Source organism: Hyperolius riggenbachi, chromosome 5 (assembly GCF_040937935.1).
Source record: "Hyperolius riggenbachi isolate aHypRig1 chromosome 5, aHypRig1.pri, whole genome shotgun sequence".
Taxonomy (NCBI): Eukaryota; Metazoa; Chordata; class Amphibia; order Anura; family Hyperoliidae; genus Hyperolius; species Hyperolius riggenbachi.
This window is the reverse complement of record NC_090650.1, coordinates 318,571,049-318,590,520: the sequence shown is the minus strand read 5'-3', so window position 1 is coordinate 318,590,520 and position 19,472 is coordinate 318,571,049. Positions and strand designations below refer to the sequence as shown.

At 42.8% G+C, this 19,472-nt stretch overlaps 1 protein-coding gene across 1 annotated transcript in view; it reads right to left on the bottom strand.

Annotated features, from left to right (window-relative positions):
- The window catches only part of ENOSF1 (enolase superfamily member 1), a 69,060-nt gene extending 52,920 nt beyond the window's left edge, over positions 1–16,140 (bottom strand). The window contains exon 1 of the mRNA XM_068237229.1: positions 15,981–16,140. Coding sequence (XP_068093330.1) covers positions 15,981–16,064 — 84 coding nt within the window. The 5' untranslated portion in view covers positions 16,065–16,140. The remainder of the gene's footprint in view (positions 1–15,980) is intronic.
- Positions 16,141–19,472: the final 3,332 nt, after the last annotated feature.

Genomic DNA, 19,472 nt, shown 5'->3' with positions numbered 1-19,472 from the left:
AAGCTTGCTGTTCTTTTACTAAATTTTTATTGAAAAACAAAGTCATATACAGACAAAGAATTCTCAGTAATGAGGTACATCAGCACATTTTACATTGTACATATTGATGTTTTCCAAGCGTATAGAAATAGTTTTTCCAGGTATATGTGCATATATGGTGCGATATCAAAGTGCTCAGAATGGAATTAGCTAAACATAAGAGAATTCAAACTGCTTAATCCTTTAAAGACCAAATAAACCGTCTAAGGGAAACATATACATCCAGGGTCACATATCATTCCTGCCTCCAAGCCGATTTAAGGATTGTTGAGTGAAAAAGTATCAGAACTGGACCACTCTTCCCAATCGTAGTTATATTTAGGTATATTATCGTGCATGGTATGAGTAATAAAATCCATAAGTCGAATGTCTTCTATCCTGGAATAAACCTGTTCAAAAGGTACCGTGGGTTGTTTCCAGTTTCTCGCAATTGCCCACAATAAAGCGCTGATCATGACATAATACACCCGCTTCCATTTTTTAGGGATACTGGGGTTAGGGGCGAATAATAGTACATGATATGGTTCTAATGTGATTGTACATACGGCTAATGCACCCAGTTCAACTTTAATCCTGTCCCAATGTATACTTACAGCACTGCAATCCCAAAACAAGTGTTTCAGGGTGCCTTCACTCTGACATCCTCTGTAGCATTGTGAAGATACTGCTGGAAAAATTTTATGTAAATAAACAGGGGTCTTGTACCATCTAGTTGCTAATTTTAGTGCAGTGTCCTTCAATGCAGGCGTTCTAGTAGAGCTAATTCGGTTGAGGCCTACTTTATTCCATTCATGAATGTCCCAGTCAAGCTGCAGTTCCCTCTCCCAGTCTAGCATGCTCTTAGTTTTAGTCTCTTGTGTTAGATCAATTATGTGTAAATATATTCTAGAGATTATTCCAGAATTAGGTGCTGGAGTGAGATAAAGGTTTTCAACAAATGTGCAATTAAGTCTAGCATTTGGAACAGTATTTTTTAAGAAGAAGTTCTTTATTTGTATGTATCTAAAATGCTCTACTATAGGGGCATTATAATTAAATTGGATTAAAGAAAAAAGGTAAAAATTTATCGCCTATCCAAAATCGGTTTGAGGTTGTCAAAGAGTTTGCTATCCACCATTGGAATGGTGAATGATCTTCAAATGCAGGGGGGAACTCTGGGTGGCCGACAAATGATAAACAAGGAGGTTTCATGGACTGCAGCTTCCACTTGACCCCATGAATATGCCATAATAAGAAAGAGTCTGCAACTATTAGGTTTAATGACTTGAGCTTTTTATAATTTGCCTTTTTGAGGGAAAGTATAGATGTTAAGTTAAAAGGACTAACCGAGTCTCTTTCAAATTTTATCCAGGGTGTTTGTTTTTCTGGGTTAAACCATGCTATTAATTGTGCAAATCTAGCTGCCAAGTGATAGTAAGAAAGATTAGGTAAGCCAATTCCACCCTTAGAGCTGTGCCTATATAGATAAATATTTTTAAATCTCGCTGATTTTCCGCCCCACACAAATTTGTTTAGTAATTTCTGCATTTTGGAAATTATCTGGTTTCCAGGATTTAAAGGAAGGGCTCTCATATAATATAGTACACGTGGCAATATCACCATTTTTATAGCAACTGCCTTGCCCAACCACGAGATCCTATACTGCGACCATTCCTTGAGTGTACTCTCAATATTTTTAAGTAATGGCTCATAATTAGCCTTAATAAGGCCATCAAATGTAGGGGTTAATTTAATCCCCAGGTAAGAAAGCTCTTTAGACACCCATTTAAAATCAAAGTTGGCTTTATATAATTTTATCACTTGTGTGGGTAAGTTTATAGGTAATGCTTGGGACTTTGAGGGGTTCACTTTGAGACCGGACAGTTCACCAAAACGCTCTAGTAGTGGAAGTAATGTGGGCATAGATGTCAAGGGTTGTGATAGAAATAATAAAGCGTCGTCAGCATACAAGCTAAGTTTGTATTCTTTATCTTCTTTCGTATAACCTTTAATATTGGGATTCGTTTGTATTGCAAGAGAGAGGGGTTCAATCGCTATGGAGAAGAGTAGCGGGGAAAGGGGGCACCCCTGCCTGGTACCTCTAGTGATCGGAATTGGATTGGAGAGAATACCTGGCAATCTCAATTTTGCCTGTGGAGTGTTATACAAAGCTAAAATTGCTTGGACAAATTCTCCAGAGAAGCCCATTTTAGAAAGTACTGCATGTAAATAGGGCCACAAGACAGAGTCGAACGCTTTATGTAAATCTAAACTCAAAAGAAGGAGTCTTTGATCATTCAGCTTAACGTCCTGTAAGATATTACAGGCCAATCTGGTGTTGTCTGTAGTTTGCCTCGCAGGGACAAAGCCAGACTGAGAGGGAGAGATTAAGTCTGTTATAACTGATGATAAACGGATGGCTAGGATCTTTGAGAAGATTTTAATATCATTGTTTATCAATGAGATAGGTCTATAGTTTTGTGGGAGGGTGTGGTCTAAATTGGGCTTTGGTATCAGAGACACAAATGCTCTGGTGAGGTCTGGAGGGAATTTCTGACCACTCAAAGCATCATTATATAAAGAATGGAGCTGAGGGATAAGAATTTGTTTAAATTTCTTGAAATAAAGACCAGTGAAGCCATCAGGGCCTGGGGCTTTTGAATTTTTTAATGAGGAAATTGCAGCTTCAATTTCTTTGATAGAGATTGGGGCATTTAAGTGAGACTTTTGTTCATCAGTGATCCTAGGTAATGGTAAAGACTCCAGCCATCCGTCTAGGTCAGGGTTTGGTGGTAGCTGAGGGGCGTGAAAGAGCTTAGTATAAAAATCTTCGAATATCTCAAGAACCTTGTGGGGAGCAGACTCAACTGCACCGTGTTTGTTTTGTAGCCTATATAAATGAGGAGGCTTATAGTATTGTGTCAGTTTTCTAGCAAATTGTGTGCTAGGTGAGTTGCCATAAAGTAAAAATCTCGCTTTAGAAAATTTCAACGTTTTCTCCACTGAGTCTGAAAGAAGCTGATTCAGTGCCTGTCTCTTTTCCCGGATCTGGATCAGCCTATTATGATCTAATGTAGAGCTATGCTGATTATATAAATTATCCAGCTCAGTCGTAAGCTTCAGAATTTGACAATCTTTTTTTTTTCCTCCTAGAAGCTAATTGTATAAGTTTTCCTCTCAATACAGTTTTGTGTGCCGCCCACAAGGTTCCAACAGACACCTCTCCATTATCATTCAACAGAAAATATTCTTCAAGAGATGCATGGACTTCTTGTACAATTGCAGGGTCCTGTAATAATAAGTCATTAAGACGCCAACTCTCATGTGAGTATGGCATTCCAAGGAATCCCAGATTACCTGTGACAATGTGATGATCAGACCATACACAATGTTGAATATCTGAGGAAGTGGCATTAGCCATCAAGATGGGTGAGAGAAATAAGTAATCCAGCCTGGCATAAGTATTATGTGGATTAGAGTAAAAGGAGTATGATCTGTCCCCCATATTGAAGGCCCTCCAAAGGTCTGTTAATTGGTGCGTTTTCAGGCATCTGCGAAGCGCTTTAGGAAATGACTTACTAACCTCTGAAACTGAACTTCTATCAGATAAAGGGTTACTCACACAGTTCAAATCCCCTGCTACTATCAAATGGCCAGAGATATATTTATCAAGTATTATAAAAAAATCGCGAAAGAATGATGCTTGAGCTGAGCTTGGAGCATATATATTACATAATGTGACATCCTTCCCATTTAGAGAACCTTGTATAATCAGGAATCGACTCTCAGGGTCTTTATATGTCTTTATCGGATCAAAAGCTATGCCATTTCTGATCAGAATTGCAACGCCCCTAGTTTTATTTGTATACGTGGTAAAATATGCTTTTTGATAAGCCCTATCAAAAAATCTGGAGCAAGCCCCAGTATTGTAGTGAGTCTCCTGTAGAAACAGAATGTCAGCCTTGAGCTGTTTATACTGATTGAAGGCTTTCCTCCTTTTAGATGGGGAGTTAAATCCCTGTACATTGTGGCTAATTAGGCGAATGGCCATATTGGAAAGTATAGGAGAAATAGCTCAGAATTACTAAGGGCGGTGCAATTCCTTTGAGAGTGGCCCAGTATGTTCAAATCGGCTTGGAGTATACGTTTTGTAAATAAAAGCAAAGTGTGAAATATCGACCCTGGAACAAGCATATCATAAACATTCAAAATAATAATGTTAAGGAAAAAATTAAAAAATAAGAGAACAGCTACATTAGCAATCCTAAGTTCAATCATTACAATAGAACTAACAGTAGAGTGATAAGTTCAGCAGGTAACAACCCCAATATTATTTGGGAGTGAGTTCCTGTGATACAACAGCAGAAGGGATATAAATCCAAACGCTGAGGGGGGAGAATAATGCGCTAGGCCCAATCCAGAGGGAGCCGCTGCTATCTGAAGCTTAGTTCAAAATAGGTGCATTATAGGGTGAGCAAAGATAGATTCTCATAAGTGTCATCCGTAATAGAGGTGCAATACAAAAAAGTAATAATGCTTGCCAGTTCCAGTCTCACGTCAAGTAGGATCCTGTGACCTCGAGGGAGAGCTTCTTGCAGAAGAAGAGCCAGAGCGATTCTTTGATTGTGACCAGATGGGGGTCAGAGGCCTTCGCTGTGATTGTGATTTCTGAGGAGACATCCTAGATAGGCCCAGCGAGACCAGCAGCTTTTCACCTTCTTTTGGTGTCTGAATGATGTGTGTCTTGCCGTTCGATGTTACAATTAACTTAAAGGGATAACCCCATTTATAGCGAATTTGCTCCTTAATCAAGACCGAGGTGATTGCTTTCATGCTTTTACGCTTTTCCAAGGTGATCGGTGAGATATCTTGAAAAATTTGGATATCGTGATCCTCATATTTGATAGGCCCCACGGTTCTTGCAGCTTGTATGATTTGCTCTTTGATTAAGAAATCCTTCATGCATAGGATGATATCCCTCGGTGGCAAGTTTGGTGCTGGTAAAGCTCGGTGCATTCTGTCGCATGTAAAAGCGCCATCAGCCGTATCAGGCAACAGTGTTTTAAAGATGTTATTGACGTGCGGGATTAACTCCTGGTAAGATTCCGGAAGGCCCCTAATCCTCAAGTTGTTCCGCCGATTGCGGTTGTCTAGGTCCTCTGACTGCAACTAGAGCGCCTGTACAGACTCCTGCAAAGATCCATGTTCAGCCTGTAGCTCTTTATGGGACTTAAGTAAGTCATCATGCTTAGTTTCAAGTAGGTCTGTTCTCCTGCCGAGAGAAGCGATCTCATGGGCTAAAGTTTCTTCCACCCTTCGCAGCTCTGATTGAAACTTCCCCGCTAGCTTAGTGTACATCAGCTCCAGACTGTCTTCTAAGTCTCTTTTAGTAAGAGGTTTTTCCCGTTCAGGTCTTGATTCAGTCCAGTCTGGGCCTGTATCGGGCAGGGAGTCTTGTGACGCAGTTGGGGAGCTGCGGCCATCTTGGGTCAACATGGCTGCTACTCGCGGTCTGAGAAAATAGTCTGAGACTGACCTCTGTGTTGATGAGGATTCGGTCTTTCGCCTCCGAGACATGCACCAACAGTTCAGGAGGGGATGGCTTGTATTTTAGTGTCCAGCAGTGCTAAAGAACCCTCCGGTTAGCGGCAAATTGGATCAGTAACGAGCGGAGCTACTCCTCCATGCTTCCTCCTTCCGGCGCGTCGCGCATGCGCCCCGCAAGCTTGCTGTTCTGTGTGCTGCTGCATGGGTGTCAGAAAATTTTCCCACTCCAAGGACACTGCCGATACCATTCCCTTTTGGGCACTAGCTGCGGCTTGTGTTTGCTGCCCTCCTGGTCGTCCTGGGTTTGCGGAAGTCAGTCTGTCGGCGTACAACTGGCTAGAGGAGGGGGAGGATGTCAATCTCCTCTCTAAAGTCTCCACAAGGGCCTGCTGGTATTCTTCCATTTTGACTTGTCTGGCTCTTTCTTCAAGCAGTTTTGGAACATTGTGTTTGTACCGTGGATCCAGAAGGGTATAAACCCAGTAATTGGTGTTGTCCAGAATGCGCACAATGCGTGGGTCGCGTTCAATGCAGTCCTAGGCCGAAGAGGTCATAGCCTACGGTCACAAAACCTGTTTATTTGGGCAATGTCAATGGTGGCGAGTCTGACGTACATAAATCGCAGCAATGGCCGTTAGCAACGTCTGAATCTCACGAAATGTCTCATGCAGGTAGAAGACATATTGTTAGACTTGGGCTCCAAAGATGGGTTCCCTACATCTCTGCAAACCAGAGTTACAGGGGTCCAAAATTGGTAAAATCCCCCATAGGCTTTCATTGGGCCTCCTATTTACCGTTCCAAAATCTCACACCATTTCAAAGGGCAATGGCTCAGCAGTGGCAAAACTCACCAGTCATGATCCCCCTAAGGGTCCCTACAATGCTAGAAAATTTGGTACTGCTGAGCCATTGCCCTTTGAAAAGATGTGAGATTTTGGAACTGTAAATAGGAGGCCCAATGAAAGCCTATGGGTGATTTAACCAAATTTGGAGCCCTGTAACTCTGGTTTGCAGAGATGTAGGGAACCCATCTTTGGAGCCCAAGTCTAACAATATGTCTTCTACCTGCATGAGACATTTTGTGAGATTCAGACGTTGCTAACGGCCATTGCTGCGATTTATGTACGTCAGACTCGCCACCATTGAAATTGCCCAAATAAACAGGTTTTGTGACCCTAGGCTATGACCTCTTCGGCCTAGGACTGCATTGAACGCGACCCACGCATTGTGCGCATTCTGGACAACACCAATTACTGGGTTTATACCCTTCTGGATCCACGGTACAAACACAATGTTCCAAAACTGCTTGAAGAAAGAGTCAGACAGGTCAAAATGGAAGAATACCAGCAGGCCCTTGTGGAGACTTTAGAGAGGAGATTGACATCCTCCCCCTCCTCTAGCCAGTTGTACGCCGACAGACTGACTTCCGCAAACCCAGGACGACCAGGAGGGCAGCAAACAACACAAGCCGCAGCTAGTGCCCAAAAGGGAATGGTATCGGCAGTGTCCTTGGAGTGGGAAAATTTTCTGACACCCATGCAGCAGCACACAGAACAGCAAGTGTGCAGATCCACCTCCAACACCGATCGCCTGGAGAAGATGGTCAAGGACTACATGTCAGATGGCGTAGCTGTGTTGAACAATCCATCTGCACCCTTCAACTATTGGGTATCGAAGCTAGACACCTGGCACAAACTGGCAATGTACGCAATAGAGGTGCTGGCTTGCCCGGCAGCCAGCGTTATGTCGGAACGCTGTTTCAGTGCTGCCGGAGGCATCGTCACAGATCGGCGGCGTATCCGCCTCTCCACAGAAAATGCAGACCGTCTGACTCAAATTAAAATGAATCAATCCTGGATTGGAAACGACTACGCAACACTCCCGGACCCCAACCAAGTAACATGAACAATGAACATCTGTGATGGGTTAGCGTTTCCGGTCCCTGTTTATTGAACCTCATCTGTATTACATTTATGACTGCATGGCGACAAAATGCAAATTGCTATCCGCACGCTTCTTGTCCTCATGCAAGGCCTGGGTTGTTGTGTCTCAAAGCGTGGCCTTCTCCTCCTGCGCCACCCTCCTCCTGTTCCATCACGTGTGCTGCTGCTGGGTTAGCGTTACCGGTCCCTTTTCCTGGAACCTCTTATATGTATTACATTTATGACTGCATGCCGACAAAAAGCATGTTACCTGTGCAAAGAAAACAGACATTTCCCGCATTTAAAAGACAGTTTTCCCTTTGAAACTTTAAAATCGATTTTCTCAAAAACTATAAGCTCTTTTTGCTAAAAAATTTTTCCTCTTGTACCCACTCCCAAGGTGCACATACCCTGTAAATTTGGGGTATGTAGCATATAAGGAGGCTTTACAAAGCACGAAAGTTCGGGTCCCCATTGACTTCCATTATGTTCGGAGTTCGGCCATGTTCGGCCCGAACCCGAACATCTAGATGTTCGCCCAACACTACACGTGACCCGTTCGGCCAATCACAGCGCTAGCCGAACGTTCGGGTAACGTTCGGCCATGCGCTCTTAGTTCGGCCATATGGCCGAACAGTTTGGCCGAACACCATCAGGTGTTCGGCCGAACCCGAACATCACCCGAACAGGGTGATGTTCTGCAGAACCCGAACAATGGCGAACACTGTTCGCCCAACACTAGTCCCAATGAATCCCGCGGCTAATCTGATGACGTTCTGTAGTTTGTGTCTGTTGTGGGCAGAGGAGCCAGTATACCAAACCAGGATGGATGGACGGACAGAGAACAGATTCAATACTGAATGTAATCAGAAGTTCTTGGGCCATACCAAACTTCTTCAGTTGGCAAAGAAAGAAAAGCCTCTGCTGGGCTTTCCTCTGGGTAGAGGTGGCATTGGCCTTCCAGCTCAGGTCTTGAGATGGCTGTGCCCAGGAGGCAGACACAGGGTAACCTTTCGACAACTGTACCCTCAATGTACAGGATTTTCTCAAAAAATTAGCGTATTGTGATAAAGTTCATTATTTTCTGTAATGTACTGATAAACAGACTTTCATATATTTTAGATTCATTACACACAACTAAAGTAGTTCAAGCCTTTTCTTGTTTTAATATTGATTATTTTGGCATACAGCTCATGAAAACCCAAAATTCCTATCTCAAAAAATTAGCATATTTCATCCGACCAATAAAAGAAAAGGGTTTTTAAAAAAAAAAAAAAAAAAAAAAAAAAAAAAGAGTCTACCTTAAAATAATTATGTTCAGTTATGCACTCAATACTTGGTCGGGGATCCTTTTGCAGATGAAATCATCTCCATAAAGCTTTTCAGCAGATGAGAGCATGAAGTGCTCCAAAATCTCCTGATAGCTAGCTGCATTGACCCTGCCCTTGATAAAACACAGTGGACCAACACCGCCAGCTGACATGGCACCCCAGACCATCACTGACTGTGGGTAGTTGACAATAGACTTCAGGCATTTTGGCACTTCCCTCTCCCCAGTCTTCCTCCAGACTCTGGCACCTTGATTTCCGAATGATATGCAAAAGTTGCTTTCATCCGAAAAGTACTTTGGACCACTGAGCAACAGTCCAATGCTGCTTCTCTGTAGCCCAGGTCAGGCGCTTCTGCCGCCGTTTCTGGATCAAAGTGGGTTTATGCTACCATCTGCTGAAAAGCTTTATGGAGATGAAGATTTCATTTTTCAGCACGACCTGGCACCTGCTCACAGTGCCAAAACCACTGGTAAATTGTTTACTGACCATGGTATTACTGTGCTCAATTGGCCTGCCAACTCTCCTGACCTGAACCCCATAGAGAATCTGTGGGATATTGTGAAGAGAAAGTTGAGAGACGCAAGACCCAACACTCTGGATGAGCTTAAGGCCGCTATCGAAGCATCCTGGGCCTCCATAACACCTGAGCAGTGCCACAGGCTGATTGCCTCCATGCCACGCCACATTGAAGCAGTCATTTCTGAAAAAGGATTCCCGACCAAGTATTGAGTGCATAACTGACCATAATTATTTAAAGGTTGACTTTTGTTTTAAAAAACACTTTTCTTTTATTGGTTGGATGAAATATGCTAATTTTTTGAGATAGGAATTTTGGGTTTTCATGAGCTGTATGCCAAAATCATCAATATTAAAACAATAAAAGGCTTGAACTACTTCAGTTGTGTGTAATGAATCCAAAATATATGAAGGTCTAATGTTTATCAGTACATCACAGAAAATAATGAACTTTATCACAATATGCAAATTTTTTGAGAAGATCCTGAATATCAGAGATGGGGTGGGGCGAGTTCCTCTTAAAGAGAACAATCATCAAGGGTTTGGGCAATGTTTAAGACCAACCAGTTCTCACTGCACCAATGGCATATTCTGTCAACCTGCTGACGGTAGGCTTTCTTGTCATTACTAGTAATGATGTAGACTATGGTGAGGTCATCAGCAAATCTGAGGACTTTGACAGTGTCTTGGATCTGCAGTTATTTGTATAAAGGGAGAACAGAATCTGTGTCAGAGAACTGAGGAGCGGCACACCTTACCATACCAATTTGGGTTCATAACCATGGATGCAAAGCAACATCCTACATCAAGTCAGAAGGATTGGTTAGCACACAGGCTTCTCAAAGAGCAAGGCATAGGATTGTTCTTCAATCATGTGTCAACCAATTGTTTCAAGGCCACGCAGGATCCCCTTCCTCAGAACAGTGCAGACAAACAGCTTTGTCTGCACTGTTCTGAGGAAGGGGAACCTGTGTGGCCCCAAAACAATTGTTAACTTATGGTGTTTGACACATTAGTGAAGGATTGGTGACAGGACGCAACCTTGTGGGTCCCCAGTGTTGGTGACCTTGACTGTGAGGAGAGAGTGTCCAGCTTGACGACTTGGGACCTGTTTATGTGGAAGTCAGTGATCCACAGGCGCAGGGAAGGGTGGACCTCAAGTGCTGCAAGGTTTTCCTGTTGTATGCGGTGGCTAATGGTTAGGGATGGCCCGAATTGTTCACCTGGCGAATAGTTCACAGCAAAGAATGGTTGTTCGCGCATACCCCTTCAGACGAATACATGGCGTGTTTGACCCTCCCCCATACATCATCATGGAGCCAAACTTTGACCCTGCAGATAGGAATAGTGTTAGTTAGGCCTCTATTCTGTGTCTCCACTGATTTTCTTGCTGTTAGTACAGCATCCTGAGCTCCCAAAGACCCCTTTCTAAGGGTTGGTTCACAGGTTTTCTCACTATTGTGCTATCACGGTTCTATGGGTCTCACTGGCCTCAGTTCACGGAGCTTTATCAAACACTTTATCAAACGTTTGATAATTTTCCTCATGGGTAAAATCTAATTTTGAATTCACTAAGGTGTTACAGATTTATCAAATGTTTTATCGATGAAATTTTCAATAAATCTATAACACCTTAGTGAATTCAAAATTAGATTTTACCCATGAGGAAAATTATCAAAAGTTTGATAAAGTGTTTGATAAAGCTCTGTGAATTGAGGCCACTGTCCACAGTGCACAGATGCAGGTGGGCACTGTGCACACTACTGATACTGTTCACATAAGTGCTATTATGTTCTCTTTTGATATGGTTATATTGCAGTTCTCTGTGTCCAGTGCAGTGACTTTAGCTGCACGACACAGGTGTGCGCACACAGACCTGTGTGAAGTGAACCAGTTCCTCCTCACTGGCAGGGGGGGGGGGGGGGGGGAAGCTAGAATAATGCCCAGTGTTCAGGGGCCACATACCCTGAACTCCCAAAATACTAAGGAAGTAGTTGACTGGCTTACACAACAGCACAGCCCATCTACTGCTTCCTCTGGGAACCTTGCTGCACCATCCTCCTCCGGCTCTGATTAGGCACTCCACGACTTGCCCCACTACTACTACCACAGTGACAGCTGCTTCACTCGAAGTGTCAGGGGAGTTATTTACACATCAGTTTGAGGAAATTAGTGATGCACAAGCATTATTGCCAGAGGAGGGGGGGGGGGGGGGGGGGTAAAAGCCACTTCCCACCTAGGTACAACTTTGTGAAAGCACCTAATCTCCCATCACAAACGACAATGGGAGCAACACATTAGGATTATACTGGTAGGTGATCAGAGGCGCCAGCAGAATAAAATATATATAAAATTGTTAAAAATTGCCGGGAGGGAAAGTGGTGGACTTCCTCTCAATAATTAGACACCAAGGTCTGTCATCAAATCAAACGAATACATTTATTCAATAGTACCCCAAAATCTGCAACGAGTTTCGTGGGAACAGACCGACTTCTTCAGGCAATAAAAACGGGGACAACAAACACAGCAATCAATGTGCAGTGCATTTAGCACATTAGGATTAGCAGCACACAGTCAAAGCCACCCTCCTGGTCCTGCTTCTTTAACCATGTCTACCTCTGTAGTCCTTGTCCCGCCTCACCACCCTCCACTCTGCCTCTAACCTTGTGCAGTTGCTGCTCATCTGCCCAGTCAGGTTTCTGTGAAGGAAATTTGAGTGTAAATAGCCGATGTCTCTGAATATCCCTCTTGCCTGGCGTCTGACAATTTTATTTACTTATTTTTAAAATATAATTTTGTATGTGTAAATCTGCACAATCATTTGCAGAGCCAAGACCAGGGCCGGATTTAGGCCATGGCCTAGGGCACCACAGGAGGAAGGGCACCAAAGCAGGCTAAACTGGTGCAGCATTTGCAAGCTAGCAAATGCTGCAATGAAGGGAGATAAGGTGAGCACCTGACTGCAGTACTCTGCTGCTAATCACCTGTGCAGCAGCCACCGTGCTCTCTGTGCATGTTTGCATTGTGGCCGGCGGCTATGGACTTGGACAGCATTGGAGGCGGAACAAAAGAAACAGGAAGCTTCTGCACTGGAGACGAACGGAGAAATGAGTGACACAGATGGCTGCTGCAGTGAGGGCAAGCTGGCTACCTATACTGAGGGGGGGGGGGGGGGGGGGGGAAGAGGGATTGAGTCATCTGGCTAACTATACTGGAGGGAAAAGGGGGAGAAGTCATCTGGCTACCTATACGGAAGGCGACAGTGGCCTAGGGCAGTAAAGAGTACACATCCGGCCCTGGCCAAGACAACACATCTCTTGTCAGTGCCACTCACCAGGGATGCAAAAAAAAAAATAAAAAAAATGTTGTATGTATATGCCATGACAACAGCGTTCTGGCCTCTGCTGCAGACATTCATACACAACGATGGTGCGCTTTGCTGAGATTCAGCAGCGAAACATGCCAGTGAGGGGCTTGATTTGCGACAGCCAGACTCGCTGCAGTTCCATGCTCATCATGATGTTTGAACAAGAACGAGCCATCGATTAGATTAGCATCTGTAGGACCTGGGTGCTAGGACAGGCTCTGCAGAGCTGGGGATTTTCTGGCCACTTTACTGGGCACACTTCATAAATTAAAGCTCTTTGCGGTGCGAAAAATGCAGCATTTGGTCTGTCAGTGTGAAGTGGGCCTAACCCTTACACTACCCGATTGACATGTACACATGCCAGACGTTTTAATGCACTTTATTCCACAAATTTAGTAATATAAAGTGATTTTTGCCCTTTAGCGATTAAAACAGGGCTGTGGAGTCGGTACAAAAATCTTCCGACTCCGCAGTTTCTGAAACCACGACTCCCATTCCAACTCCGACTCGGACTGCCCAAAATTGCCCCGACTCCTCGACTCCACAGCCCTGGATTAAAACACAACTCTGCGTAAACTACGTAATTTTTGGTGGAACTTTTGCTATGGATACCACTCCAGCATGCCCCCGTCCAGGTGTTAGGCCTCCTGAAACAACTTTTCCATCACTTTTGTGTCCAGAACCAGTACCTGCCTGCCCATTGAAGTCTATATCGGTTCGCCCGTTTGTGAACATTTGCAACAAGTTCGAGTACTGAAAATTTCATGTTGGTGCCATCTCTACTAATGGTATTAAAATGCTGAGCTGAAGTATAATCCAGTAGTTCAGTAAGAGTATCAAAATGCTACCATTGTGTTGAGAAAAGTGACTGCAACTACAAATCTTGACACAAAAACTGGTCATGGATCTAAGCAGCAATGCAGAACCGACCATACAGTGAGGCAGTACCAGCAAAGTATGCCTCACTGCCAATGTAGACACGGCTGCATCCACTGCATTGTCCCTATGTAACCCGTAGCATTGGCAGGCTGCTACATCATTATGTGCGGCCACTGGGAAACAGAAAAGGACATACTGCACATGCACGGTGCAGTATGCCCAGAAGACAAGTCAGGAGAGTTGTCTGACTTGCAGTGACAGACAGAGAAGACTGGAGAGGATTATGTGAGAACAAGGATTATGTGAGAACAGAGGTTGACTGAGCGCTTACTCCCCTACCCACTCCATTTTAGGTTTTGTTAGACATCTGGTATCCTTTAATGTGTGTAATTTTTGTTTCAATGCAAGTCAATGGGTGCACAGAAAACTTGCATTCAGGCTGGGAACACACTATAAAACCGCTAGCATTGCCTAAAATGCAGCGTTGATGCATATGTTAGTCAATGGGCCGCATTTAAAAAAAAAAATAAAAAAAAATACATAATTAAAAAAAGTCAATGGTGACAATGTAATGCGTTTTGTATGAGTTATTGAAAGAAAAAACTGTTTTCGGATGTATTTCTGCTTCCTGTTGACTTCCTAGTGATTTGCATAAAAAAAAAAAAAAAGAAAACTGCATGCAAAACACATCTACGGCCTCTTGCACACTGCATGCATTTCAGATTCCGATTCCGCTTTTTAATCTGTTTTTACATCCGATTCAGATTTTTAATCTTAACTGCATGCTGCGTTTTTTGATCCGTTTTTCTGTTGAATGTATTCAAGGAAAATCGGAAACTGAATCGGAAAACGGATTTGCAGTGTGCAGGGAGCCTTTCTCACATATACTGAGCAGAATTGCATGTGTTTTTCCCATAGCACATAGTGGAAACCACATGCGATTCTGACAAGTGTGTTCTCTGCCTTAAACATACACAAAAAAAGTCACATTTTAAACCCACAGCCGTAGTTTATTCAGATTTTCTGATCACTGGTCTGTACTGCAGGAATTAACTGATGATGGGATTCCAGACCAGGCAGCTAGTAGAGTGGTCTATATACCCCAAAAACATTCCTTGCACTGAGTGCTCATAATGTATTGAGAGATCAACGAGAGGCATTAGTCTAGTTTAGGGGACCCAGCAGGAAACCTCCTAGGCAAAATATGCTGACATATTTGGGTGAATAGCACCCTTTGGAAATGTTAGGTTGTAGTAAACTACACCCACACTTTTCAGCCAAGCTGTAGGGTGCTGTAATCGCAGAACTAGACTAGCACCCAATAAGATGAAAATCATTTCTCCTTGCATAAAATTTCATGTAAAAATTGTATGCAGCTTGAAATCAGACCAATCAGAATAACTTCCTGGCAACTTATTAGTCCAAGTTCAAACTGCAGACCATTGAAGTTTGCATAGTATGAAATTTGAATGCAAGGAGAAAAAAATATTTACATATAGTTGATCATTACTACTCTTACAGGACTGTGAAACAAGCAGAGCTTTAGTGGGAACCAGAAATAGCAAAAGGCTGAACCAGAACTCTGTACAGGGCTAATCAGATTAAGAAGCTAGTAGAAGTTTGAATAGTTAGGCCTCGCTGTGCCCTGTGAGATCAGCAAGGTATTGATTTTCCTATGTAACTAAATGTAGCTGGTTCACATCTATGCGCTGCGCAGAGCAGTGTAAAAAAAAAAAAAAAAAAAAAAAAAAAAAAAAAAAAAAAAAAAAAAAAAAAAAAGGAGGAAAGTAGTGTTGCATGCACATCAATGCAAGTGAATGGGTGAAGCGCACATCAATGCAAGTGAATGGGTGAAGCGCACATCAATGCAAGTGAATGGGTGAAGCGCACATCAATGCAAGTGAATGGGTGAAGCGCACATCAATGCAAGTGAATGGGTGTTTTTTTTTTTTTAGCACATAGAAGGGCATAGAAGCACATGTGGTTTTTACCCCTAATTGGAGAAAAAAAAAATACATTTACATATAAAAACAAAAAGTTTTATTGGCAACTGCTACAATAAGCAAAACGTGCTTTAAAGAAGCACAGCGCAATGCACACTAAAGCACACACAAGCGCATGCATTTTTTACCACGCACTTTCACATGTTTTTCAGCGCAGCAGATGTGAACGACATCACTGTATCAATAAGTAGCTTCCAAATCTGACTAGTCACTTGCAAAGTTCTGCTTCAGCTCCAAGAAATTCTAGTAATTTAAGATAAAAAACAAACAAACAAAAAAACACCTCACAATTTTAATTTGAGATCACTTCTCCAGAACTGCAAAGTTTCAGGCATTGAGAAGAGTCAGGTGCTGAATGCACACATGCAGCTTGTGAGCAACTAATGATTGTGCTTACCATAGCATCAGAGCCATGATGTTCCATAGATGTAGGGAAGCGCACATCAGTCACTGAAAGACCAGTAATCTTTGCTTTAACCATATTTCTTCCTAGCAGTTACGTGTGAAGTGAGCGTAAGCACAGCAAACTAGAGAAGTCTACACAGCCCTGTTCAACTCCCAGACTTCCTGATAAATATGACAAACCACACCCCTTGCAGCTGATTGGATCCTTCATCCAAAACACACTGCAATATTTAAAGGGCAATTCCACTCCTGCTAAAAAAATGTGCTGATAACGTGGATTGATGCTGCTCAAGTGTTATTGAATATTATGCTTTTAATTTTAGTTTGTTGCTAGCTATGTTTATACAAATCTGATAGTAACAGTGGCCACACATGATACAATAAAAAATATTAGATTTTTTTAGATTTTCTATAAAAACTATTAGTAGTTCAGGAAAAATGAATTTTTTCAGCGCAAGAACTGTGATTGAATTTCTCATTTTTTTTCTATTGATTGGGAATGGTGGAAACTTCTGATAATTTTTTCAGAAAATGGAATGGTGTAGGATAGATTGGCAGTTTCTTAATTAGACCCAAGCAAGTTGTTTCAGAGTTTTCAATAATTATTTCCCTGATTGGGGAAGAATCCGCTCTGTTTTTAAATGAAGAGTGGAGGTGGACCCATGGGTCTGCATTGGATTGGTTTGCTCAGTTTAGCTGTGCTGTGGTAAGCATTACGTTTTTCCATACGGCTGGTTTCACACCAGGACGTTGCGTTTTAAGGGACGTTATGGTCGCATAACGTGCCCCTAACGCAACGCCTGGTGCTCTCTGCTGTGGACGTCAGAGTGAGCCACGTTGTGCAGATCACTCTGGCGTCCGTGATGCCGTGATGCGTACTCTTGGACGTATGCGGCATCACGTGGTCCCTGCCCGGCCAATCGCCGCTCAGAGCGGCCGCTCCAGGAAGTAAACACTGCACGTCACTGAGTGCAGTGAATATTAATTAGACATGTGACTGGCCGCTCTCTGCTCCTCCCCAACGTTACTGAGCATGTGCAAGCAGTATAACGCGGCTCTGCCGCTTATAAAGTACTGCATACAGTATGTTGTCTTATGTCGCAGCGTTACTAAGTAACGCAACGTGGGCACTGTGAACAGCCCATTGATTTTTCATTGCTGTGCGGTGGGGTGCGTTACAGGTTGCTCTAACGTGCGCCTGTAACGTCCCACTGTGAAACCAGCCTACAAGTGGAACTGAGCATAAAGGTGGCCAGTAACGTCACAACTTTTTCCTTTTTTTTTGATTCAACGATTTCAATCTTTTTTTGTTTGTTTGTTTTTCTCCTCAGGGCTTATTCACAGTGAGACGTTGCCTTGTGATGCGAAGTTAAAGGGGTTCTTTCGCGAAAAAAGTAGGCAGTTAAAAAATGTGACAGATGACAGGTTTTGGGCCAGTCTATCTAGCTGGCCACTAACGGTCCAATTTCTAGCGAAAAATCGTTCGAGCGATCAGAAATTCTGATCGGATGAAAAATCGTTCACTACACCATCAACTAACCAATCTTTGCTTCCTATCTATCACGACCACCAAGAAAATCCAAATTTTCGTTCGACGAAAATTCAATCGGGCGACATTTTTTTCACTCGTTCATAATCGATTGTGTCCACCAATGGAGATTATTTACAACCAATCCGATCAGAATTTCTGATCGCTCGAACAATTTTTCTCTAGAAATTGGACCGCTAGTGACCAGCTTTAAGCTGGCCACTAACGGTCCAATTTCTAGCGAAAAATCGTTCGAGGGATCAGAAATTCTGATCGGATTGGTTGTAAATAATCTCCATTGGTGGACACAATCGATTATGAACGAGTGAAAAAAATGTCGCCCGAATGAATTTTCGTCGAATATAAATTTGGATTTTCTTGGTGGTCGTGATAGATAGGAAGCAATGATTGGTTAGTTGATGGTGTAGTGAACGATTTTTCGTCCAATCAGAATTTCTGATCGCTCGAACGATTTTTTGCTAGAAATTGGACCGTTAGTGGCCAGCTTAAAGAGAACCTGTACTGAGTAAAACTATTTAAAATAAACACATGCGGTAACTTCAAATGAACATTGCATAGTTACCTTGCCATCAGTTCCTCTCAGAAGCTCACAATTTTCTTCTGACAATAATCCCTTTCAGTTCTGACAACATTTTGTCAGATCTGAAATATATCAGTTGCTGTCAGTAAAATATCAGTTGCTGTCAGTTATAACTGAGAGGAAAACTGATGTACCAGGTAATGTCCATGTTTCCCTATGGTTTAAGTGGGCGATGTTACAGTTTAACTGTGTGCTGACCAGGAAGCTGTTATGGGGTAATGGCCATTTTCAAAATGGAGGACAGAAAATTCCCTTGATCACAGTGAAGAAACAGGACGCGGGACAGGAGAAAGACACTGAGGAGTAGACTACATGGAAGGTAAGTATGACTTGTGTATGCTTATTTTGACTTTTAATTTTCAGTTCAGGTTTTCTTTAAAGGGGTTCTTTCGCGAAAAAAGTAGGCAGTTAAAAAATGTGACAGATGACAGGTTTTGGGCCAGTCCATCTTTTTAAGGGGGATACTCAGGGCTTTCTTTGTTTTCAACAGCATTTCCTGAACAACAGTTGCAAAATCTAACTGACATAATAGTGTGCAAGTGATTAGGGAGGCCGGCTGGTATCTTGCTATTTTGGCAGGTAAACTGCTGTTCAGGAAATGCTGTTGAAAACAAAGAAAGCCCTGAGAATCCCCCTTAAAAAGATGGAATGGTCCAAAACCTGTCATCTGTCACATTTTTTAACTGCCTACTTTTTTCGCGAAAGAACCCCTTTAAGGGAGATTCTCAGGGCTTTCTTCCCTTTCCCTTCTTTCTGTTTTCAACAGCATTTCCTGAACAGCAGTTTAACTGCCAAAATAGCAAGATACCAGCCGGCCTCCCTAATCACTTGCACACTATTATGTCAGTTAGATTTTGCAACTGTTGTTCAGGAAATGCTGTTGAAAACAAAGAAAGCCCTGAGAATCCCCCTTAAAGAGACTCCATAACAAAAATTGCATCCTGTTTTTTATCATCCTACAAGTTCCAAAAGCTATTTTAATGTGCTCTGGCTTACTGCAGCACTTTATACTATCACTGTCTCTGTTATAAATCAATGTATCTTTCCCCTGTCAGACTTGTCAGCCTGTGTCTGGAAGGCTGCCAAGTTCTTCAGTGTTGTGGTTCGGCTATGAACTCAACCTTCCAGGCCCCTCTCTGCACACTGCCTGTGTGTTATTTAGATTAGAGCAGCTTCTCTCTTCTCTCTTATCTTTTACAAGCTGGATAAATCGTCCTCTGAGCTGGCTGGGCTTTCACATACTGAGGAAATTCAGACAAGGGCAAAGCTATTTGCAGGAAGAAAAGATCAGCCTGAAACTTCAGTGCATGGGGGAAAGAAACACACAAATGATCTCTTGAGATTCAAAAGGAATG